The following is a 22,023-nucleotide window of genomic DNA, read 5'->3' as shown; positions in this document are numbered from 1 at the left end:
TGCTATAATTTATTGTCCACACGAGATTATTATAGTCTATGAACTCGACGATCTACCGGGTGCACTGCATGGCATTTTTCGGAGATTTGGTATTAATCTCTTATGTATTTAATAAAAAAGTACACGTGTATATATATACATTATATTACATATTATTATACATTTTACTATTTTGATATCATTCTATCATTATAAATTTATTCCAGCGATTCTTGTATAAAGAGGCTCATAATCAGAGTTATCATTTGCCTTTTCTAAAGTGATGTATATGTAATAACAATTTTTGTTATCCGTAAATGATGAGTTTGCCGATGGACGATAAATATTTGCGAGTCGATCGTCGAGAAACTAGACTGTTTTTAGGAACCATTTAATCATTCTCGCCAGTTTGTCTTCATCGTCTCATCGATGTGGAAGTCACTAACGTAAGGATGTCTCGGTTTGCAAATCATGAAAACTAGGATGTCATAACGTTAATACGTCGCGCGGATGTAAATATTAGATTTGTGTTTGATTATTTATATAGACAAATAAAGATTGAAACTCTCTCCTGTTTTCCAAGAACGAAAGATTGTTCCTCTCCACAAACTAGAGAAATCCTCGCTTTTACTAGACTTTTATTAAAGTAGGTAAAATTGAAAAATATACTGCTTCCCTTCTTCTCAAAAAAAAAAAGAATTACACAATCTTTAATAAAAACTTTTCTCATTTTTCGAACTTTTAAATATATATATTAGAAAAAATGTCATAAAATTATAAATAAAGAAATAAAAACTTCCATAAGCATTGATCCGAGGAAATTTCCTTCTTGAGAATCATAAACGATATCAAAGATAAATAAAGCGCAAATTATTCTCGCAAGAGTATAAATAGAAGATGGAAATCTGTGTTATTTTTATTTAAAATTTCGTGAAAATAATATATAAATTTTGCCAAATAATATGGCGACATATACCAAGTATCTTATTGGTCAAATGAATTCGCTATATATACTATTATATATATGTATATATATATATGTGTTCTTTTATCATTTTGTATTTTGTATTTTGTTACATTGAGCGCGTTCAGGAGATACAACCGTTGTGCATCGTCTTGTCAATAATCGATGTTGATTTGTTGGTTCTAGAAGTAAGAACCAATCACGTTTGATTGTTACATCTGAACGCACCCATTGTCTCATATATTTCTAATATTTCGATTCTTTTATTACAAGTCATGAATCAATCTTTTAATAATACTATTGATTATATATATTCTAATGATCTAATTTATCGTGAAACAAACATCAGATGTAAATACAGCTTAATAACATGTCTAATTCATAAGATTGCAATGCGTGAGTATATAAAATGTAATTAAGTTTAATTTTCACAGACTTATCGTAGATCTACTTGTTTTAATTGCATTTTCTCGCCTCTTTTACATTTAAAATAAAACAAAGATATAAATTTTCCGTTTTTGGAGAAAGGGAGAAAGGAAAAAAATTGCAAGACTACAGAGAGAGAGAGAGAGAGAGAAAGCGTGCGGCTGAAAGATGAACAGACCCCGTGCGCGAATCGGAAACGTCCGGGAACGCCCGAGACGCGGTCGACGTTGATCGGGCCGAGTCGTCGTTTGCGCGGAGTGCGAACGACCAATCGAGCGGTTCTCGAACGGGTTCGTTCGGGTCGGACGTCGGACGGCGGATGTCGGACGGTGCGCGGAACAGTATAGGATCTAGTCGTTCTTGGCAGTTCTTAACTTCTTGGTGTCGCTGTTCCCGGGAGATACATGGATACATCTCGGTCGTCTCGCTGATCCTCTGTGTGCGCGTCGCCGAGAAAAGTCGTACGCGTCGTCTTAAACTCGGTGTGAGAAAGATAGCGAGACAGATCACGCGCGAGGAAAGCCTGATGGGTGTCAAGAGGACAGCGAGGGGACGAGGGCAGGCCTCGTACTCGCGCCTCGCGGTCGTTGTCGCATCGTCGAGATCGCCGTCATCGCGCCGTCATCCCGTCATCGTGCCGCGATCATCATCGAAATCGGCACGCTGGTTCCTGTTATGCGCGCACGTCAAGCGCCAGGCGGAGTGTTTATAACTGCACGGCGTTCACGTCGGTGCTCGTGCTCGTGGCGGAGATACTGGAAAGGGCGGCGCGGAGAAGGAGGTGAAACTCGACCAGCAGTAGCGACGAGAGGGAGAGAGAAAGATAGTAGATAGAGGGAGTGAAAGAAATAGAGAGAGAGAAAGAAAGAAGAAGCGTCAGGGGGACAGGTGAAGCGCGAGAAAGAGGGAGAAAGAGGGAAAAAGAGGCACGAGCTCCGAAGAGAGGAGCGAGATAGAGCGAGATCGGCCGAGACGGATAGCGACGAGACGACGTATTTCTTCACCCGAAGGGAGAGAGAGAGAGAGAGACGATCGAGTCTCTCGTATCTCGTGCTCGTTTAGTGTGCGCCCGCGACAACGGAATCCCAGATTCCCCCTGTGGTCCAACGGTATTTTGACAGCCTCGGATATCGTCCGCGAGCTTGATTCTGGATAACCTGTTCGCGGCGCGCGCCAAAGTGTCATCGGCTCGTCAGGCGTGACAGTTGGTCAGAGCACCGCATCTCAATTTTTCTGTTCTGTCCTGTCCTGTCATTCGTCGCCACGGATCACGATGTTTACGGGTACGATCAAAATCGAGATCTGCGAGGCGGTGGGACTTCGCGCTACCGACAAACAGCGCAAGTTCTGGCAGGATGAACCTATACTCGACCCGTACGTGCAGCTGGACGTCGACGAGAATCACCTGGATCGCTCGACCACGAAACCAAAGACCTTCGATCCGGTGTGGAACGAGTGCTTTACCTACGAAGTGCAGGACGCAGTCATGCTGGGCCTCACAGTCTTCCACGACGCGGCACTGCCGCCGGATTACTTCGTTGCCAATTGCAGCATCCCGTTCGAGGAACTCGTCAACCGAAATGGCAAGACTACCGACTTTTGGGTTAGTTGCAGATCCGTTCTTTTGATCTTTCGCTAAACTTAAATCGGTTGGAATGTATAAATATACATTGGTGTTGGGAGTGTAAGTCAATTTTTTCTTTTTTCTCGATTCTACCATCACTGTTGATGTAACTAATTGAACGAATAATATCCAAGTCTATATACTTTGAACGCTATAAATAGAGATAGATTACACTTACACTTAACGTTTAAATTTTATTTTGTATATGTATTTGTTTCGCTTTATAATTTATCTTATTTATTTCTATCCTTCTTCTTAAATAATGTTACCAGGCATTTTCTTTTATATAGTTTGAATGAAAATAATTATATTTAAATGTAATACGTTAAATATACATTTGTATAGAGTTTTTAATGTAGCGGGCGCTATTAATTAATTTTTCTTTATCAAGTTTATAATAATTGATGTATGTGACAAATTCTAAAAATTGAAAAATTTCATATATTTAAATAAAGATATTATATAGTTAAAAAGTTTGTCCTTGCATATATTTTATTATTAATGATATTGATTACAGGTTGACTTGGAACCTCAAGGAAAACTGAGAGTGAAGATAGATTTGCAATGGAATGATCAGGGTAAGAAAAATCTCAAATATTTGATAAATATATACGACTTGATATATTTTGATTTAATATTTTAGATCGACAAATGAGTTGCAGCACAGGAAGCGATGGAGACAGTATCAGTGGTAGAAGTATCGGCAGTATGAACCCACTTGTCAGCAAAGAACCGCGTCGAGAATTTAAGGAGAGACAGGGCTTTTATCGTCGGAGGGGTGCGATGCGACGAAGGATTCATCAAGTGAATGGGCACAAATTCATGGCTACTTTTCTGAGGCAACCGACATTCTGTTCGCACTGCCGTGAATTTATATGGTATGTATGCTTAAGTGTGTATCATTGCTTCTCGTTGCTTAAAATTTTACGCGCAAGTACTCGATACTATCTTCGACAACCGAGTGTGTATTATTACGAAATATTTGGTACATGGGAGCATGCTTAAAGTGGTGTATATTTTATTCACAGTTACAATTACAAAGAATATTGTAGCGTTTGTCAACATTTGACTGGTAATGCATATGAAATATATTAATTTATTATACAAACAATGGGTTGCACAGTTTAATATTTATTTTGGTCTTTTTTTGTAATCTAATTTAGTAATAACAAGAGAAGACATCATATTTATTAATTTATATGTAGTTAACGATGGTTTATATCAAAAAGATTAAATTATTATAAACAATTATTTTAAAACTCAACAAACACATACACAGATGTAGATTCATGATAAACACAGAGCTTGGTATTGCTACATTCAAGGTGTATTCCAAACATTATATTTTGAAACAAATTTCTCCTTTTTGGACAGATCGCATGCTTGGGTTTTACAAAAGCACACATGCCCTATAATATAATCCGCTAAATTCGTCTAAAGGTATCAAGGTGTTGGAGCATTTCAATTGGCAATATTTTGTAATAAACAGCAACTATGTAGTAAAATTAGGGAAGATATATACCAACTACAATTCGATATTACATTATTCTTTCTTACATCAATCGCATAAATCCTTTTTATCAGGAGTCTAGTGTAAATGATGACTAAGTACGGTTGAAGAAGGCAAAACGTATGTGTCTTAGAAGGGGTATTACAAGGATACGATGTGACGTGTTTTGTCTGTTGTATTTCAGGGGCTTGGGCAAGCAGGGCTATCAGTGTCAAGGTGAGAAGACACATACACTGTTATTAACAGATTATAATTATGTATCTGCTTGTGCCGCACTCTTATGTATGAATGTAGCGCAGTTAGGAGTATGTGTTTTGCTTTTAGTTTTGCAATGAGAGAAATCACGACGATTAAAATTCTTAATCAATTGATTTTAGTGCAGCTTTTATTTTTTTTATATTTTATTTTTACAATCTCTACAGCGTCTTACAGTCGCCTCTTTTGTGCGTTTTCGGTTTACTGTGAATATATACTTATGGTCTCACCGTAGGATTAATTTGCTTCGTGATAAAGTTTTCTCAGTTTATTTGTTAACTATTAACCACATAAAAATGAATTTATGGCCAAATGGGGGAATTTTTTAGTTTCTTGCATGTTGCCCCCCCCCCCTTTGATAAAAATTCCTTGATTATTCATCATTTCAGAGTTTGATAACTCATTTTCGATATTGTAGCTTTTGTCGATTTTATGTGGAGATAATATTAAATAAATTACGATTTTATTTCTACGCTTATGATATTACTGTAAATAATTTTTGAATGCGTCTAATCACGCATGTAACCAGCTTTAGACGTGCAGTATTTAGCGTTACATTTTGGAGATGAATATTTTTACAGGGAGATATTTGTTGTAATACTGTTTCAGTATGCACTTGTGTAGTCCACAAGAGATGTCACAAATTGGTGATAACCAAATGTCCAGGAATGAGAGATGAGGTAGGTTCCTAGTATTCTAAATAAGGTGACATAGGATAAAACTATTATCAGTAATTTTTTGTGCATTGATATTATTGAGACTATTGTACATAATGTTTATGCTTTTCAATTAGTTACTTATTGATAATTTTAATAGCTAAATATCATATACAGGGTGTCCGGTAAAGATTGTGCCAACGCTCATGAGCGGGTAGAGCACAGTAAACCGAACAGAAAAGTCCCGCAACATTTTTTTGTGTAACGCTTAATAAAGGAGTTATTATTGAGTAGTCTGCCAATCAACGCCGACCTTTAGCCGCGCGCCTGGTAGTGTGCGTGAGCGCTCCGTCTCTACGGCGGCCCATATTACCAGGCGGGTGGCTCACCGATGTACGTCCGGCTAAAAGTCGGCGCTGATTGATCAGACTTTACTCAATAATAACTCCTTTATTAAGCGTTATAGAAAAAAATGTTACAGGACTTTTCTGTTCAGTTTACTTTGCTCTACTCGTTCACGAGCGTTGGCACAATCTTTACCGGACACCCTGTATATGATATTTAGCTATTAAAATTATCAATAAGTAACTAATTGAAAAACATAAACATTATGTACAATAGTCCTGTATATGTACAATTATCCTGTATATTGTGTAAGGTCTTTTTTATGTTACACATATAATTAATTTTAGTGTCAAATGTCGGTGTAAACTGGTAGTACCGAGCCAAACGCGGTATAAAGAGCGCAAACACTGTTTATTAATTAATATAAACAGAATACACTAATCATATGTACCGTTTTAATGTATCATGAACAATAGTTTGTCTCATTGTTCCTCCGTGAGTTGGAGAGTGTAGTTCTCCGATTACACCTACGATTGGTCAGTGTCAACCTGTGCATTTTACTGCCATGTTTATCTACCACCCAAGAAATTCGAGGAATTACCTTTGGAAGGACATGGATGCCCTTAAGGATGGGATGTCGCCGGTTGCGTAAGAGATCCACGGGATGCATCACCGAACGTCGCAGTTGCGTTTAGTTATTTAAGACCGTATTATTTTGTTTTCCGCGCTGAAGATGGCCCCAAAAAAGGGCCGAAACGTCCGCGATTAGTGTATTCTATTTATATTAATTAATAAACAGTGTTTGCGCTCTTTATACCGCGCTTGGCTCGATACTGCCAGTTTACACCGACATTTGATTTTAGTCATACGAGCCGTACATTCAATTATATAATTTTATTGTATTAAATTTTATCGATTTATTCCTTTTGTTCTATTAGTTTTTTATTTCTGTTTTTTCTCCCTGAATTATTCACTTAGGGTAAAGGAACTGGATTACAGTCGAATCAAGACACAGAGAGCCCGCGCTTCAATATAGATATGCCTCATCGCTTTGTTGTTCATAATTACAAGAGATTTACATTTTGTGACCACTGTGGATCCCTATTGTACGGTTTATTTAAGCAAGGTTTACAATGCGAAGGTAAATAACGACCGATAATTTATATTTAAAAAAAATTCTTTTTTTAAAGAGGAAAGAAGCTTATTTTAAACTATACTACATTTTTTGTGTTATAGCTTGTAACATGAACGTTCATAAACGATGTCAGAAGAATGTACCAAACAGTTGCGGTATTAATACCAAAGCTATGGCCGACATTCTGAAAACGATGAACATCTCCGCGGACAAGCAAGTCAAAACTCCGAAAATCAATTACAGAGTATCCACGTGTCCGTCAACACCCACGGTCACAGTTACGGACGAAATGGCGACGGACAATTTACAAGCGAAAGGAGCGGAAACACCAATTAATGCCAATGAAAACGCAGTGCCTGTTAACGGCAGTGAACCAAGAAAATTCGGTATACACGATTTTAATTTTATCAAGGTCCTCGGTAAAGGTAGTTTCGGTAAAGTGATGCTAGTAGAACGAAAAACTAATCCCGATGAGATTTACGCCGTAAAAATCTTGAGGAAAGATGTCATTATTCAAGACGATGATGTAGATTGTACAATGACGGAGAAAAGAATCTTGGCTCTAGCGGCAAAGCATCCTTTTTTAACAGCCATCCACAGTTGCTTCCAAACTACTGACCGACTCTTCTTTGTTATGGAATACGTGAATGGAGGTACAAAAATCGTAATTAATTTCGTTAATAAAATATATGATAAAACACATGATTTTTTTTATTCGTATTTAATATCGCATTATTATGTTTTTCGATCTGTTTCAGGTGATCTCATGTTCCACATTCAGAAGGCTCGAAAGTTTGACGAAGCGAGAGCACGTTTCTACGCGGCAGAAGTGACACTTGCCCTTCAGTTTCTGCACAAAAATCACGTTATATATCGCGATCTAAAACTAGATAATATACTGCTAGATTCGGAGGGACATTGTAAACTGGCAGACTTCGGAATGTGTAAAGAGAATATAATTGAAGGACAAACGACCACATCGACATTTTGCGGCACGCCGGATTATATAGCTCCCGAGATACTGCAGGAATTGCAGTATGGTGCCAGCGTCGATTGGTGGGCTCTCGGTGTTTTGATGTATGAGATGATGGCTGGACAACCACCGTTCGAAGCCGATAACGAGGACGAACTTTTCGAATCGATCTTACGAGATGATGTACTATATCCGATATGGATTTCCAAGGAAGCCGTGTCTATTTTGAAAGGTTTTATGACTAAAAATCCTGCCAAGCGATTAGGTTGTGTCGCAGCCAATGGCGGCGAAAATGCCATAAAGGTCCATCCATTTTTCCAACACATGGATTGGGAAGCGCTTGAAACACGCAGAGTGAAACCACCTATTAGACCTAAAATTGTGAGTTTTATGCATTTTGTTTCTATATTTAATAAACAATAAGAGACAATCGTTTCTATGTGACGCTTTCAAAATTTTCAGAAAAATGAGAAAGACGCTATGAACTTTGATACGGAATTCACGAAGGAGGATCCCGTGTTAACACCGGAAGACGCGGAGGAAGTGAGCTACATCAATCAAGAGGAATTTCGCGGTTTTTCCATGGTCAACAAGGACTTTAATCCAGCCAGGTTTGCAGCGCAATAAGAGATGATAAATCACTGTGAAGGATGTGGAACCGAAAAATTAATCGTCCTAATACTTCCCGCTTAACAAGGTGGCGAATGCGCTAAACAACGCAAAGTTGGAAATCGACATTTTGAAGCTGCTCGAGATCTCCTTTGGCCAATTACGTCTGATGGAGATGATACATCTGTTCACTGCGAGGATGGAAGTATTCGACTAATTGAGGCACATTAGTGGCGATCCGAAATATTAAAAATTCGGAAATGTTAGCCAAGCCATGAAGAGAATACCGGAGTTTCATTTTCTTGAGAATTTGCGTTTTTGTGGAGATATTTTTTAGCTGTTGCAGGAGCGCGACGAATTGATTCAGCACAAATGATAGAAAGGTGCATTTTATTAGAGCACATTGTGCAAGATTGGCAGAAATTGCAAATTTTTTACTATCATTTTTGCGAGGAGCACTAGAGAGTCGGTGTTACCGGAAGTAGAAACAGTAATCAAGAGAGTTTTACGACGTTCTGTATGAAAACGAATTGCTGGGAAACGCAATTGCTGGCGCGGTACAAATGATATAAAAGGTAGGCTCTCGTACAAAATGGTATGGACGATCGCTGGGCGATTAACCGATTCACTTTGTAAAGTGATATATACCTAAATTATTTAATGTTATTAGAAACGCGCGATGAGATTCCAATTTCGTATAGATTTATAAGATAGGAGATTGAACAAATTTGGCAGGAGAAATACCGGTCTTTACCGGCTTTTTAACACATCGTTTTTTTCTAATTATTTTTGTTTTTATTTTCTTTTTTTTTAATATAACGTTTCTTATTAACTAATTTTATCGGATGATTTTGTCGATGAGGATTGCGCGCATAGAATGAAGTCGAAAATATTGTTTTTTTTAAATATTATAAACTCGCAATTAAGTTTTGATCTGACGATATTTAATATTGTGTTAAGTAGATGTAGAAATCGAATTTATACTTATATAACGGCTTGGCACTTATAACGTATTTTATTGTTTGAAAATCTCTATTACGAGAAAATAACGTGTTGTAATACGAACAAGTGAATAATGTCCATGGAAAAATTTAAATTTAACTGAATATTACTTAAAAAATAAGTCGAGTTTAATTCTTAAAAACGTAGAATTTTTGACGGATTCACGCTACGACGAAGACTAAACGTAAGCTGGGCTTAAGTTTTAAGTAATTCCAACATTTATAAATGACGAGTTTATGTATATAAGAATCTGTGCATTAGGATAGATCAGCGTAGAAAGAATCGAAAAATCGGCTCTCGTTTCGTCTGGCTGTTGTCCAGCGCCAATCGAACGAGGTCGAAAGTTTTCGTCGAGCTTTACACATGTACACGTATACACACACATACAGAGGAGCATCTCGCAGCGCTTCTCCGACAGGATGTAAAAAAAAAAATCGCGCTCGCGTGATATAGATCGAGCAGGATACGATTTAAATCGGGCGGGCGCGCCTCATTTCATACTTAAGTAGAACTTGAGCGCGATCATTACAGATTGAAAGAGTCCACTGGTGGTCTCCAATCAAAGTACATAAAAATATAGATTATATCCATATGTATATGTATGTGCATATATATATATATATATATATAATATATGTATATGTATGTATGTATGTATGTATGTATGTGTATATATATATATAAATAAATTAATTTATTTTAGTAAGGCATGGAGACAAGCGAGAGGAGGCGATCATAACACTCTAAAAAAAAGGAACAAATTCTCGCGGCGAGCATATATATAAATTTGCACACTTGCGATTCTCGGCGTCTCTTACAATTTTAAAAAGGCGCGTGAGGTGCATATAGTACGTATGTAGCCATGAATATAAAACACAGATTAGCAACAAAAAAAGAGAATGTATTATACATAGAGAAAAATATCAAATTTATCAAAATACCGAGCAAGTCCATCTAGCGATTTTGATGCACCTTTCGCGATCCTTAAATGTGTCTCTAGATAGGTATCTTTGAACAGGCTTGAACTCGTGTACTTAATCTAATAGTAAGCTGAAAGCTCTTTAGATATAAGGGTGGGTAATAGTAATATTTTGTTAGTGACTTTTAAGCACGTGACACGTTGACGTTGTAGTTATGTATCAGTAAATGTCTTCCCGGGTCGGCATAATTTCGGCCAGGGATGGCGAAGACAGAAAGAAGTGAACATGCGAAAGATACATGATATATTCAGATTTTAGTGTGCATGTCGAAGTGTGCATCATCCAGCTTGCGTCAAAGATTTAAAACTCACGCGTTCCAACATACGCGAGAGAACGAACCGCATATTGTCAAGCCCCCGGCCCCCCAACTCTTCCACTTTTCGAATTCTACGGTCCTGGATCTTTGGCGCGAATGCGATAGAATTGTCATTGATGATTCTAATAACTTCATAGATAGAATTATAGAAGTATAACGATAAGTTTTAAACAAAAAAAAAAAAGAAACTTTAGTGTTTAAACATAGTAATTGTGAAGCGAGAGCGCAAAATCGACAGCAGCGTCAAAATCGTGCGAGTTATTAGCGGGAATCTCTTTGGCGTGTGCCTCCGTCGACGAGCTACTTTGGGCACAACTTTCAGCTCCAGGTTTGTAGCCCTCCTCCTCTTCGTGGTGACACGGCTCGTCGACGACGACACGCACCGACTCGGTGTCGTCATATATCGTCGTTGTTGTGTAAACGTACATTTTTATGTCCTTCCTAGATCTTAGACCCGCGAGTAAAAAAGAAAATACACACACATGGAATGGGAGGACTGTCCTTATTTCCTGGACACCGCGCGAGCCTGTATAGATGCCAGCGCGTGCTTCGAGCCTGTGCAGGACTCGAAGCGCGGGATTCTTGTGCATCTCATTCAAGAGCAATCGGGGGTGTCCAGGAAAAGGGACTTCCGTAGCCATACGTCGAGCATTTGTTGCACGATTTTTAGATCTTATAAGACGTAAGATGCACGCGCGCGACGTTGTCGGTACATACACGGAGAGCTCTTACATATATGTATAATATATACTTAAGGTGCAAAACACACAATGCTCGTCGCTTTCGCGCGTCATTATTATCATCATGATTATCATCATCATCATCATCATCATCATCATCATCATCATCATCATCAACAATGGTCACATCGGAGCGAACGTTGTGGCCAATCGTTTCAACAGCTTTCGCTTGTACAGCAATAATTATCGACCAGCAGACTATAGTGTTCTAAGCGTAACAGGAGTATTGACCGTCCGATCGAGACCGTGTCGATACTTTTATTTTCCGTGTACATGTCCGCGTATATGTTGATTTACAGGAGTGCGCTACGTCGTCATCCCCGTGATCGATAATGTAATCGGAAATTATCAATTAGCGTTACTCGTCCGCTTATGTCTGTCGGCGTTTTTCTTTTCTTATTCCGTGATTTATCTATTTATCTATTTTATTCGACTCGTCGACGCGATAGAAAACCGTCTCGATGTAAAGGTACCTGATGAAGGCGCAAGACGATCGATGATCGTTGATCTCTAATAATGTTTGACGATGTCACGAATGTGGAGAGACACGCGAGCGTTATCGGAACAATTGTCGATTAAAAACTCTCGCTTCGAAGTGCATCTATGCTAATTAGAAAATGCTATTGGTAATTGAGGAATCGAGAGATAGCGCTCGAAGCTTTGTTGTGGCGTATGTGCATTTACTATAAATCTAGTCAAAACGGAGATTTACAGAATAAGTCGGCTTTTTTTGAAGATTCAAGTTGACGGAGGATGAATCAAATTCCAGAGAAAGGAAGAGAGAGAGAGAGAGAGAGAAAGAGACGGGTTAGTCCGGCCTACGCTTTAAAAAGAGACGAAGGAAACAAACGAGTGAAATGCAACTATTCGCGTCCACCTTGACGATTGTCGTCATACAAATAGATGTGGTTATTTATCACCATAATTAATTATTACCGTTATTATAACTATTTTATTATATTCGTCGACTATTGTAATTGCCCCAGCGTTATTGTTATTATTTTTTTAATTATATTAATTACTGTTATTATTATTGTGGCGATTATTTAATGCAAGTAACTTACGCGTGCACAAATGATTGCCTCTGTCTTTGCTGTCTTAATTTGGCTTCCTTTCTCGGTGCTGTGGCCACAAAGCTGTGTAGGATTAAACGAATGCAAGAGATACATATATATAATATATATGTTGTAATAAAGAGATATAAAATATACTGGCACCAGAGTTAAACTGGCTCGTGTCGCACAAGCAATTACACGGGCAATCGCCAAAGGGAGCGAACACTGTTATTTGTCTGATTATTGTCTAAAAAGTCACAAATAAAAAGAAGATATAGATAATTATATGCTCTTGTTTATAATTCTCTTTGTTAAACATCCGAGCGCGCGATATTGTCTGTTAACCTTGTGCATTAATATAAATGCAAAATAAAGTGCGAATAAACTAATTAAATTTAAATTTTCGCATTATTGAAACTCAAAGTTGTAAGATGTGGAATTTGTGTGTGTTACTATTTTTATAGAATTTTAGTTAGTGCCACTTCTCTTACATTTATATTATATTCTGATACTTTATGTTGAGATAAGACAAAGTATATAGAGACACGATGCACATACACACGTTGCAAGTACGTCAAAAATTGATGCAACTTTTTGATGTGTTAAAATATTTTCACGCTCGAATTGCATATATATTTATTTATTTATTTATCCATATATAATATGTATGTATATTTTCTATATAATACGTATAGGCGCGAATCTCTCTTGCACACGTAACGACATTACGCGCTGATTTTCCATTCATTGTCGTGCGGTCGTTCCTAAAACGCTCGTGCGCGCGCTCGCGAGCTCGTATCCTTATTTATATATATAAGTCGGCTTTTTTTGAAGATTCAAGTTGACGGAGGATGAATCAAATTCCAGAGAAAGGAAGAGAGAGAGAGAGAGAGAGAAAGAGACGGGTTAGTCCGGCCTACGCTTTAAAAAGAGGAAAAAAAACATATAATAAAGACGGTCTCGTGCGTTATTTCGAAAGAAAATTACAGCTATACCGTGTACCTATGTATTGTTACTAGTGTCTAGGATTACGATGTGTATGTGTATTAAAAACCGGAAAAACAAATATCTCGCGGGCGCGGAGACTACTTTTCTCTTCTTAAACTTAGATATATCGGCTGCAAATCGGATGTTCACTTTTTGGCGCGCCGCGTCCACTCGTCTCAGTACTAATTTATTATCGCAATTTATGGGCTCGCGTATCACACGTAATCTCGATGATCGCTGAACGGATTTCTCTACGAAAGAACAATTGCCGTCCTCAGCACATCGATTCGACAAAATCGACGTAACGTCAAAAATTCCCTTCGGATCTCAGTGAATCTTGTGATAAGTTCCCTCGAGAACATCTCGATAAATCGAATTGTTGTCCGTACGAGCGATGCAGTGATTTCTAAAGTTCAAGTTAGACGGTATCCTAACTTATCGTCCTCGACGGTCATCGAGATGCGCGAGAGAACGGGTTTATATCAATTTATTTCTTTTATTAAGTTTTACTAATTTTTACTCTTCCGCGGTGTTATGCTCTTTTATTAATTTTCGCGACAGTGTACAAAATGTATTATAAGCGTTTTAACTTATACAAAGTATTTCCCCAAAGTTGCGCGCGTGAATTTTTATTCAGAGATTTATCATAATGTTTGCTTGCTACGATTAGGGCAAACTCTTTGTTAAACTCTTTATGTAACTCCCCATTATGATGAGTCATATTTTTATTTGTACTTTTTGTGAGCCAGCTTCGTTTAATTAATGGAATGTATTCTATACGAATCGACAAATTCGTCGTTAAGATTTTTACATTGATAGAGTTTGTGTGCATTTTATTGTAATCTTCAATCTTTTATAGTTTTTTCTTTTTTAGTAGTTAACGCAATATTTGTACTTTCGAGAGAGAACTATCGTCATTGAAATATATTATTTATTTTGTTGGATATATCGACAATATATAATTTTGACGATAGTATTCCGCATCGATTCCTCGATCTATTATTTATCGTAAGATTTTTTTGTAACGACTAGTCAATCGTTTATGCACACAAAGAACTGTTGTTATGCATGTTATCGCTATTTTCCTGCATTATCTGCTTGCATCTACCTGCGTTATATTCTATTTAGAGAATAGAGAACTTGTATTACATTTCTTGGAGAGACTGAGCGTGCTTGAAAAAGAAAAAGATATACATCTTCGAAACGAAGAATTAAAAAGGCAGGCGCAAATGCGTGGATTTGATGTTAATCTTTAAGTTGATGTACGTATGTATATATGTATATGTGTGTGTATGTATGTATGTACATATATATATACATGCACACACACACACACACACACATATATATATATACCGCATTAACAAAAAATAATATATAAAATTATAATGTAAGAAAAAAAATGATAAGAGAGAATTAACATTGTTGCAATATAGAATAATTAAGTGAGTAGGTATATATACGTTACACGCACATTGTACGTAATGTTCTTTTTATTTCTTCAGACCTGTGTTAAAATCCTTAAGTTCAATTTTAGTTCAACGATCTTGGTATCATTGCTTTCGGAGAGAGTCAGGACGGGACGCGAAAACATTAAGAATTAAGATAAGATAAAAAAAGGGACCAATGTCGCTGAAACCGAATGAGAATATCCTGGATTTTATCCTGGGTCTGAGAAATAAGAAGAACGGCGCGTACGTACTTCGTATATTGTCTTATGCCTGTGTGCACGATGTGTTGGATAAAATATTCTAAAAAAAAAAAATTTATATATATATATATATATATATATATATATTATAGTTGTATATTTATATACACAGGATCTCTCTTTCGTTTTTATATATATAATTCAATAACATGTGTCAACCAATAACTTATGCTTCGCTTAAAAGCTACGTGTATGGCTGGTGCCATCACTTGAATAACATGCCTGCACACACGCGCGCGCGCGCGCGTATTCTTATAATAATTAATCACAATCACTTGAATTTGCTCTCGCACACACAAAACGCAAACGTAAAAAATTTTAAACGCCTCTAAAGAAAGTTTGAAATGTCTTTTAGAACTCAACTATTCAGACGATATAAGAGTTTCAAAGACGTTTTAAAGATGCTCGAAAAGTCAAACGACTTCTTTCTCCGAAACTTGAATTCCTTCCTCGAGTTAAAGTTTTTGAGACGTCCTGAAAACTTTATGATATCCGAAGAATAAAGTTTTGAACCATTCCACAGACATTCCTTAAGTGTCTCTTAAATTATCGCATTCTCTCTCGGCGCATCCATACATACGCAAGCGTCATATACATATGTCGTTCGCGCAACGTCTCGTACATAGCATATAATAATATGAAACGTAGTCTCACTCGATTAAATGGCTCTCGAAGACTAAAGACTCCCAAAGCAGATCACAGTCTATCTCTGCACACGTCGAGGTTCCGCCAAACTTTCAAGCAAAAATTAGAACAAAATCATCGTCTTTCTCGCGTTCTAAACGAGACCGTGCTACTCTATATAAAAAATCTTTTAAATCACCGTTCCTGAGAATATCCCACAACCGAATAAAACTCGACGGTTTCTTTTTAAAATTCTTTAGCTATATAGGTGAATTTATATATATTTTAAAATCAACTATAAAATCATTACTTGATAACAATAAATTAAAAAAAAGGCTTGCAACTAATCTGAAATAATGTAGATATTAAATCGAAAACATCGTTCACTCTTTCTTTTTTTCTCAGTTAATTCGCACTTTTTCTTGAAACATATTCGTTTTTAAATGTAAAGACAGTACATATTTTTTCGCGAAGAATTTTATCGCAACTAAGATTTCATGTAAAGTTGGAGAGATTACAGACTTTTATTACATCGCAATGATTGTTGCATTCCGAAAAGAAATTTTCCGATAAAATTATTAAACATTGGAGATGTTCGCGCGAAACTTTTATTATCCGTTTACGTTTTATATATGTTTTATACACACATATGCGAACAAATTTCGTTTCGAATAAAAAATAAATTGAAATTTTAATTGGACGCAATTTCGTGGTATGCTTCTTGAACGAATGCGATCGTGTCGATCGTGAGGATACACGTAATGGGTATACGCTATTCCTTATCCTCTTTTCTTTTTTTCTCTTTTTTTATTCTTTCTTTCTAAATTTAGCGATTAACTTTGTACGAGGAAAGCGACGATATTAGGAAGATTGTCTAGAGAACGAAAACGGATTAGTCGACTCGTTTTAACGTCGACACGTTTGTCGCGCATGCAAACTTTCGTTTGCATATCGTGTACATTTGCGGTAATATTCGATTACATTTTAAATGCTTTAGTTCGTTTTATCGAACGAGAAATATTTTTTCGAATACGGATTTCCATTTCGTACAGTTTACAGATACAGGTCTCATATTATTTGAAGAAAATCACGCGTTGTAATTTGTGAACGATATACAGCGTAATTGTTTCATCTGCATAATTTTCGTAAATTGGTACTATTAAATATGTCAGATATATAAATTTTAATAAATTGGTTCAAAAAGGCAATCATTTCTCCGGCGATTACCCTACAATTTCAGGAAATATAACGGTGACTATAAAGAACTGGGATACGTTATCTGATTTTTCAAAACGCACATGAATTATATATTTTTGTTAAATAATTTATATAGATCCCCTCTTATATCGCAAAAATTTATAATATCAATAAATATTATAAGATTCTGGCCGCTACACTGTATCATGGTGTTTGAAATACAACTATGGCAATTAGCATCGATACAGCAGGCAATATTCAGTCAAATGTTATACTTATGTTTGGGAGATTATGTTTTTTGGTCGCTTTATATAAGTGCTTGTGCAGTTTTCTTAATCGTTCCTTCTTTCTCTTCGCGATATTATATTACCCTTCAATCGATATGATATGCGGTGGAATAATTATTGACTGCCGATCGGAGTTAACGATGTATCAGAATAATCGTATCGCCATATATTGAAAATTCTCTTATATTTCGTGTTGCAGAAATCGTTATCAAAAACGTGGCGGCGGTCACTCAGATAAAAAAGGCAACAATGATAACGGTGGTCATAATAGAAATAGAAAAATCCTCGGCAACTTTCCTCGCGGTCGATAACTCTTCTAATGGCAGTTGTTTATCACTCATCTCGCTATAAATCGGTTATATACGCGGAGACTAAATCTATAGTCTTTGACGAATCTCTGCGAGATTCTAAGCTAATCTAATAAATAGTGGAAGAAATAAGTATCCCTAGGCTATAGTGTTGTTGTTCGATACACGATACATTCTCGATAGGCCCGATCGAGAAAAGCGTGATCAATTTAAAGCGCCGGATTAATATTTCTTCTGCGTTTAATAATCAGCACCGGGACTCCACTTTGGTAACGTTAAACGCGATCACGCTTGATGAAGCCATGTACTTTGTAATAATGTAAAAACTGAAATTGAGAGAACACTTGCCGGGTTTAGAGAGTAGAATAATCATAAATAACTTTTTATTTTATTTTATTTTATTTTATTTTTATTTTATTTTATTTTATTTTATTTTTTGTTCGTGAACAGGAACGAACTAACGGTTTTCGTGGCATTCATTTCGTTCATTTTGAATCTGTGTTGCTCGATATAAGAAAATCGAATTATACGTACATTACACTATGCACACTATACACATTAACACACGATATCGTAGAAGATATTTGTAAACCGGAAATGCAAAACTCAATGTACGAATGTCAATGTTTCATTTTTAATACTTTTACACTTTTTGATGTTTTTTTATAATTTTTTTTTATGATCTACAAATGTGTACTTTGATTATTGTTTTTATTTCAATTTTTGTGTAACTATAATAATTTTTCGTGTTTTTTTTTTATATAGATTTTTTCCTTAATTCTGAAAATTGTTTTTTTGGCACTTTTCTTAATCGTTCCTTCTTTCTCTTCGCGATATTATATTACCCTTCAATCGATATGATATGCGGTGGAATAATTATTGACTGCCGATCGGAGTTAACGATGTATCAGAATAATCGTATCGCCATATATTGAAAATTCTCTTATATTTCGTGTTGCAGAAATCGTTATCAAAAACGTGGCGGCGGTCACTCAGATAAAAAAGGCAACAATGATAACGGTGGTCATAATAGAAATAGAAAAATCCTCGGCAACTTTCCTCGCGGTCGATAACTCTTCTAATGGCAGTTGTTTATCACTCATCTCGCTATAAATCGGTTATATACGCGGAGACTAAATCTATAGTCTTTGACGAATCTCTGCGAGATTCTAAGCTAATCTAATAAATAGTGGAAGAAATAAGTATCCCTAGGCTATAGTGTTGTTGTTCGATACATCGTCGCTTCTCGATAGGCCCGATCGAGAAAAGCGTGATCAATTTAAAGCGCCGGATTAATATTTCTATCTAATGTCGTAGCATCTAGCGTTAAATGTAGCTTTTCAAAACGAAAAGATGTTCGAAAAATTAGGATATGCCTTTCTGATATCCTTACGATACGCTTCTCAGACGTTAGATCTTGTCTAGGTCTGATATGCGAGGGGATGGGACAACTGCATTTAACGTTAGACGCACGTGACGACGCGCGTTTAAATGCAAACCGTTCTCTTTTCGCCACAACCTGATACTAAACGTCATTCTACGTGTTTTAATCTCTCAAAGAATATTGTTAAGATATAGTTACGCATACAGGGAACGCTTTATCGCAGTGAACAAGACGGAGCAGTGTGTACGGGGATTAAAATTATACAATATAATATGTATATATATGTATGTATATATATGTATATTAGAATTATGCGTATTCTTTGATAAAATAGATAATACCGCTGTGTGCGTATCTCGAGTTTATGGCACTTTATAATTATGGAACGTGCGGCGCGATTTAGGTACCAGGTTGAAGGGAAACTGTCTTTATAATATATAACTCCCGCAAGAGATTTATCTAACCATTCTAACTAGCTTGCGATTGTATTACCGGAGCACCTCTGTGTAACATCGAAGCGGGTCGGGACTTTCGTCCGCCGGTCGTAGATGACGGCAGTGTTGCTGGCGGTTGCTGATGCTGTTGCTGCTGCTGTTGAGCGGCAAATTGTTGAGCAGTCATCGTCGAGTCTCGTCTCGGTATTTCCGGTGGCGATTGAAGCACCTCCATGTACTCGCGTATTAGATTCGCTATCTGATGAGCCTGGAGAACGATCGAAATTAAATGGCAATTAAATATATACAAAGATAAAAATGTATGATTTAAAGTTTGCAATAATGATATTTGGCCATTTTAGTCGTATTACCTGCGACGTGGTGAGAATAACCTTGCTCTGCTTCTTATCCGTACCGGTAATGATCATCAGACAATTAACGGCGGGTGTATAACTTAGAATACTGCTATATTCGTAAGTACACAGTGCGTTTCTGGAACGGTGTTCCAGAAGATGAAGACCCTGCTGATCAACAGCCAGCCACAATACGCGAGGCCAATTTGAGGTGAACGATTGCATCACGTCGAATATCGTCGCTCGGTGCAACGGCCATGATTGGATGAGATTCAGGAAAGCCTTCTTTGCTTCGGGTGGTGTCATTCCGCGCAAAGATTGATGATGCTGGCGTACACCGTCCACGCACAAGCACGGCACGAGTCTCGACGGTAGGCAGTGGCTCGATATCGTTCGATAATCTTGTTCCGATATGGTATCTTGGCAGTCGCTCATTTCCAGTTGCGCTTGCAAAGCCGTCAGCATCATCTGTGAGTGACATTAATCTCGTGATAGAAAATAGCCAAGAACGGCATAATAAAGACAACACTTTATTAAGATTAAGATTAAAAAACTTTTTTATGCTATTGATTAAATTAAGAGGATAAAAAAAAAATTACAAATGGGATAATTAATATAATTATACAGTAATTATATTAATGTAAAAGAAGTAAAAGAAAAGATAAATAATGCAAAGATGTAACAAAGAAGAAAAGAAAAATAGAAAAGAAGAAGCAATATATGAAAATTAAGTACAAAGATGTTCCATTGCTAAAACAGTAACTCACAGCTTCTTTCTCAGTGATGGGAAACCGATCGGCGCGCAAATCATGTAGCACTTGATGATACAGCAGCTCCTTCTCCACCGGATCATCTAGGTTCATGTATTGGTCTAGGAACAAATGTTTTTTGAATAGGAAGAAGTGATGCACGTGCTTCCGTTGTGAGCTCTGTTGATTCTGCTGCGATGTCCTATATCGTTCCCACTTGGACATGACGTCGGCTATCTTCTCCTCAGGGATCAGTGATCGCTCGGTCGGTCCCAACACCTCGTAAATCGCGTAGCCTGATGTAAAAAGAAAATATAATAAATATCAGTCGAGTAAATTTAGCATGAGACTGAATTAAAAGAAATAAAATTTAAAAAATTTGCGATATTTCTAAATTTTAGTATTTAAAGATACCCCAGTATTGAAAAAAATACAAAATGATATAAAAGAAACAACATACCCATAGCAGTTTCTTCGAGTCCCATCTTAGTCTTGATAATCTCCATAACGTCCCTGGCAGTTGCAGATGGATGAAACTCGACGGCGTGGTATTGGCCATCCATAAAGTGGAATCTCGCGTAGATCGGTCGGCGATTAATGGTGCACATGATCTCCTCGCGACTCGGTGGCCATTGCCGTCTTCGGGTGCCCTGAGTCTTATAAAGGCACTTTTCCGCGAATCTCGCGTACTTGCCCTCCTCGGTGACGTAATCGCTGGCGCATCGCTTCAAGTGCGCGATCAAGTATTTACGTATAACCTTCTGAGGCGGAAGAATCACGGAACACGCAAGCGAGAGCAATGCCCAGTGTCGCAGATTAACACGATTGTTCGGATCCGGATGATCCGTCGTTTGCTTGATCAATTGTAGATATAGTTCGCCCAACAAGTTTTCCTTTCGTATGCAACGTTCCATGACAGTCTGTATGAGATTCACGTGCTCGTCTTCGACTCTGCGGACCGTGTCGCCGTTCTGGCCGAGTCCCGCGTATGTCAGAATTAACTGGAAGATATTTAAAGAGATCTGCTCATCGGGATCTGGCAGTTTCGACAAACTCTGTGGTATTTGCTGTCTACTGAATGCCCAATAGGCGTACGGGAAGCCTTTATAGGTCTCGCCGTGATCGGCGCTTCCATGCTCTTGCCTGAGTTTCTCTATCCGATGTTTAGACAATCTGCGGAGTGTGTTCCTGAGAAAACCGCCGCCGGAATCTTGCGGTTTCTTTTTATTTTATTTTATTTTATTTTATTTTTATTTTATTTTATTTTATTTTATTTTTTGTTCGTGAACAGGAACGAACTAACGGTTTTCGTGGCATTCATTTCGTTCATTTTGAATCTGTGTTGCTCGATATAAGAAAATCGAATTATACGTACATTACACTATGCACACTATACACATTAACACACGATATCGTAGAA

General features: G+C 37.3%; 2 protein-coding genes across 3 annotated transcripts in view; one reads left to right on the top strand and one right to left on the bottom strand.

The window, feature by feature from the left end:
- Nucleotides 1-2,642: 2,642 nt before the first annotated feature.
- Nucleotides 2,643-12,349, top strand: LOC115240625 (protein kinase C). Its single transcript, XM_029815882.1, has 10 exons — nt 2,643-2,972; nt 3,511-3,571; nt 3,637-3,871; nt 4,688-4,719; nt 5,368-5,438; nt 6,738-6,900; nt 6,996-7,547; nt 7,653-8,248; nt 8,330-8,478; nt 8,565-12,349. The coding sequence occupies exons 1-10, from the start codon at nt 2,643-2,645 to the stop codon at nt 8,578-8,580; spliced, it is 2,205 nt and encodes a 734-aa protein (XP_029671742.1). The 3' UTR covers nt 8,581-12,349.
- Nucleotides 12,350-18,492: 6,143 nt separating this feature from the next.
- The window catches only part of LOC115240631 (myosin-I heavy chain), a 43,538-nt gene continuing 40,007 nt past the window's right edge, over nt 18,493-22,023 (bottom strand). For both annotated transcript variants that reach the window (XM_029815896.1, XM_029815898.1), the window contains 4 exons: nt 21,064-21,813; nt 20,622-20,899; nt 19,873-20,322; nt 18,493-19,769 (listed from right to left, as the gene is read on the bottom strand). In XM_029815896.1, the coding sequence (XP_029671756.1) occupies nt 19,536-19,769; nt 19,873-20,322; nt 20,622-20,899; nt 21,064-21,813 (1,712 nt within the window). In that variant the 3' untranslated portion in view covers nt 18,493-19,535. The remainder of the gene's footprint in view (nt 19,770-19,872; nt 20,323-20,621; nt 20,900-21,063; nt 21,814-22,023) is intronic.

Source organism: Formica exsecta, unplaced genomic scaffold, assembly GCF_003651465.1.
Source record: "Formica exsecta isolate Colony F162 unplaced genomic scaffold, ASM365146v1 scaffold443, whole genome shotgun sequence".
Classification (NCBI taxonomy): Eukaryota; Metazoa; Arthropoda; class Insecta; order Hymenoptera; family Formicidae; genus Formica; species Formica exsecta.
The sequence above is the reverse complement of the archived record's forward strand: the minus strand, read 5'-3'. Positions and strand labels throughout refer to the sequence as shown.

Excerpts from the sequence above, each read along its gene's own strand:
- LOC115240625 (XM_029815882.1), top strand. The coding sequence starts at position 2,643 with ATGTTTACGGGTACGATCAAAATCGAGATCTGCGAGGCGGTGGGACTT. Across the intron at positions 3,872-4,687 it reads CACTGCCGTGAATTTATATG|GGGCTTGGGCAAGCAGGGCT; the intron begins GTATGTATGCTT and ends GTTGTATTTCAG. Across the intron at positions 6,901-6,995 it reads GCAAGGTTTACAATGCGAAG|CTTGTAACATGAACGTTCAT; the intron begins GTAAATAACGAC and ends TTTGTGTTATAG.